This window comes from Cajanus cajan, chromosome 8 (genome assembly GCF_000230855.2).
Source record: "Cajanus cajan strain Asha chromosome 8, NIPB_CcT2T_4, whole genome shotgun sequence".
Lineage (NCBI taxonomy): Eukaryota > Viridiplantae > Streptophyta > Magnoliopsida > Fabales > Fabaceae > Cajanus > Cajanus cajan.
This window is the reverse complement of record NC_138524.1, coordinates 28,900,139-28,903,857: the sequence shown is the minus strand read 5'-3', so window position 1 is coordinate 28,903,857 and position 3,719 is coordinate 28,900,139. Positions and strand designations below refer to the sequence as shown.

Genomic DNA, 3,719 nt, shown 5'->3' with positions numbered 1-3,719 from the left:
CTTGACTGAGTTATTCTCGACAAGTCAGATCTTCAAGCACCTAACACTTGGAACTAATATGTTATCGACCTTAAGACCTCTATACTACACATGTATGTCATTATGTATTCAACAAATCAACTAAAAGTAAGGTAAAAGTAGTGAATGTGAAAATAGTTGAGGGTAGTATAATTTTAATAGGAGTACTAATATGTTATCGACCTTAACATGTATGTCATTATGTATTCAACAAATCAACTAAAAGTAAGGTAAAAGTAGTGAATGTGAAAATAGTTGAGGGTATATAGGAGTAGGTTATGTGTAAAATGTGAAGAGGTAGTTAAGCCCTATTATAGTATCAAATATAGTTTTTAATTTTTTTAAAATTTTGTAAATTTAATTTATTTATTAAGAATTTTTAATTTAACAATTATAAATCATTGAAATTTGACGACGTGGAACATGAGTTATCGAATAGAAAGTTTAGGTAAATTATTTTTGAAATAATTAAATCCTCCCTATATATATATGTTTTATTTTTAATAAAAACAAAACAGTGTATTATTTCGAATCGCCCAGTTTATATTAGTTGGTCCGAGACTCTTGTTTTATTATTATGCATTTGTAACAAAGAAAATATATGTAAATACTATCTTCATTACTCATGTCAAAAACAAACATAGATAGAGAGTCTTGAGGTAACCAACTATAAGTTGGAAACAAAAGCTACATATACTGTAGCACTGTTTTATTTGAAGTAGTAGATGATGCATCTATTTATTTAGTATATAGTATTAGTGATGCATCATGTATGCCACTTTTCATTTGGCATACCACATCACTTGGCGAGTGTCGTAGGCATTTTCAAGAAGCCATTTAGTGCTTTAGAATTTGAATCGAAACACCATCCATAATCCATGTAATCATTAGGATAACGAGCACAAAAGTCTCCACTTCCTTTCTTCAAACACTCTTCATTAGATTGACATAAGTTGGGATGTTGGTTGATCATGTTTGCAAGAGATGTTACTCCACCAGTTGGATATATGCACGAACCAACAAATAGTCCCCAAGGGATACATCTACAATCAGTTGACCCGCACGGTGGCATCTCAAAAGGTGAACAAACGCCACTACACACTACTGCTTCTATCTCTTTCATTGGGAACACTACTAAAAATCATATATATGCCAAAGTTAGAACAAATAATGCACAGTAATTGGAAATCATGGATAAGAAATAAAAAAGAATAAAATGGTACATACATGAAGTGGCAAGCAAGAAGAGAGCCAACGGAGCAAGCCTAACATAAGCCATTGTTTGAAATTAGGAACCAACTAGAGATGTGTTATGCATTAGCTCTTTCGTGCATGCACCAATTTATAGGCACTGTTTGGATCAAGTACCCAGTAAGGTTGTCATCGTGGAGCATTATGTGCAAGCCACGCCAATTTTTACATGCAAATGTGTAAATGATTTTATATAACAAAGGGTTTTTGTTGGGGAAATATCCACCAGGCCAGTACAAATACATGTAAATAACAACGCCATCTAGTAATCCTTTTAATTTGCATTGAGTGGACAATGTGAAGCACGGAGAGACTAAGCATATTTTTTTTTTTCATTACGGAACATCTTGTGTCGAATACTGGAACAATCTCTCTTAAAAATTTAATAAATACTAAATAAATTAGCATTTCCTTTCGACTTAAATTTTTTACGTTCCTAAAAATTAAGATTTAAATTCTAATTAATTAATTAAATGACATAAGTCTCTCGGTTGCTCATATTAATCCAAGTTGGTGAAAATAATGATGGGTTATTTTTATGATATTTGTTTGAGGGCATATTTTATGAAGGTTATTACACAAACATATTTTACAATGATGAGATATTTTTCGCTTTGGGCCTAAGCCCTCACGGTTTTGCTTTTAGTCATTACTTAAAAGGCCTCTTGATCACTGAAGTATTTTTGTGTTATATAATTTGTTATTTCTTGTATTATTTTATTGATATGGAACTTGTTTATATCTCAAACAACAATCTTATTTGTCTGAGGAGATATTTTATGAAGGTTATTACACAAACATATTCCACAATAATGAGATATTGTCCGCTTTGAGTCTAAAGCCTCACAGTTTTGATTTTAGTCATTACCCAAAAGGTCTCTCGATCATTCAAGTATTTTTGTGTTATATAAGTTGTTACTTCTTGTATTATTTTATCAATGTGGGACTTGTTTATATACCAATAAATAAACATATATGAATTAATTTTTTCTATATTGTGCTATTTAGATTTTAACTGTAAGCCTTCTCAATCATAGATTTTTAAGTTCAATACTATTGTTTTTATTAAATGTTTTTTGTATTAGGCATAGGAAATTCAGAATTGTTGGATTTTTTCTATTCTTTATCTCTAGAGGACCACTGCATCTTTCTGTTTCTTGCATCTATATATATTATTAATATTTTAAAATAATCCTCGAATGTAATGCCCTGCTCTATTTCGAATAAGCCAGCTTGCACCGATGAGGTGATCATGACAGTGTTAGTAATTTTTATCATAACTGAAATATAATTCTTTATCCTTTCAATTATTTTTCCATGTTACCCATGATACTCAGCTGCTTATAGAGCCATGTTATGCATTCAAAATTGTCACTGCGAGGGACTCATGGGAGATATATATAGATGTGGACCAACTTCAAAAAAAGGTTGTCGGTAATTTATATGCATATCTACTGTTAATTACTTTTTATATATTTTAAAAACTAAATTAATATGGAGTATAATACTATATATAGAACAGTGTAGTTGATACTCTTCTTTTGTTGTCATCAAATATATTTTACCTATATTTTAAACTTTTATACATAATAATATTATTAATTTAAATATTATCATAGTATGTGGAAATATGATATATACTTCCGGTAGAAACCTTGTTAACTAGTCATTGTAAGTGATACTCTCCTACAGTCACCCTAGTTGTAGTTAAGCCTATTTCACTTATTTTAAACTAATGTAGTAATATTAAAAATATCATTTGAAATATTGTTATATATCTTAATTAAGTACTCCCCATAACTAAATAAGGTGAATTAATTGAGTTATATTTAAAAACATTTTACACTTCAAAAACTTTAATCTTGAAGGTTATTATTGGAAAGATACCAAGAAATTAGTTCACCAAATTAATTTGAATTAATAAAAATAGAGATGAATAAAATAGTTTGCAAAAATAAATTGAATATAATAAATCAAATTTTATAGGATCCAATTCAAAATATTATGGTTTAATAGTTAATCACAAATACAAGAAAAGAGTTTAGAGAAATTGCACAAACAACTTATTTTAGTTCGGTCCAAATTAACCTACATTTATCTTCAAATTTTTCTTAAACTAAAGCTTATAGTAGAACAAAACATTTTACTCTCGAAGACCCTATATTGATAACTCAACCCAAGACGCTCCTCAACTTATCATTAGGGGTGAACAGAAAATCTGAACCCACCCAAATCTGACATATTCGAGCAAAAAAATGGGTACAGTGGTCGACAATGATTTTAGATTTTCAGGTTTTATATTACTGTTTTATTTGAATTAATTCAATCAGGTTCGGATTTGAGATTCTCAAACTATGTGTATTCGACGCAACCGATTATTTTAACAGCTTCAGCTTTAGGGTTTAGAGTTGACCAGGATTTAGGATTTATGTTTATATTCATGCTACCAA

General features: G+C 29.7%; 1 protein-coding gene across 1 annotated transcript; it reads right to left on the bottom strand.

Moving 5' to 3' along the window:
- Window positions 1–618: 618 nt before the first annotated feature.
- On the bottom strand, window positions 619–1,396 carry LOC109793740 (albumin-1). Its single transcript, XM_020353212.3, has 2 exons — window positions 1,246–1,396; window positions 619–1,152 (listed from the first exon to the last, which is right to left on the bottom strand). Exons 1-2 carry the CDS (start codon window positions 1,295–1,297, stop codon window positions 818–820), a joined length of 387 nt encoding a protein of 128 aa, XP_020208801.2. The 5' UTR covers window positions 1,298–1,396; the 3' UTR covers window positions 619–817.
- Window positions 1,397–3,719: the final 2,323 nt, after the last annotated feature.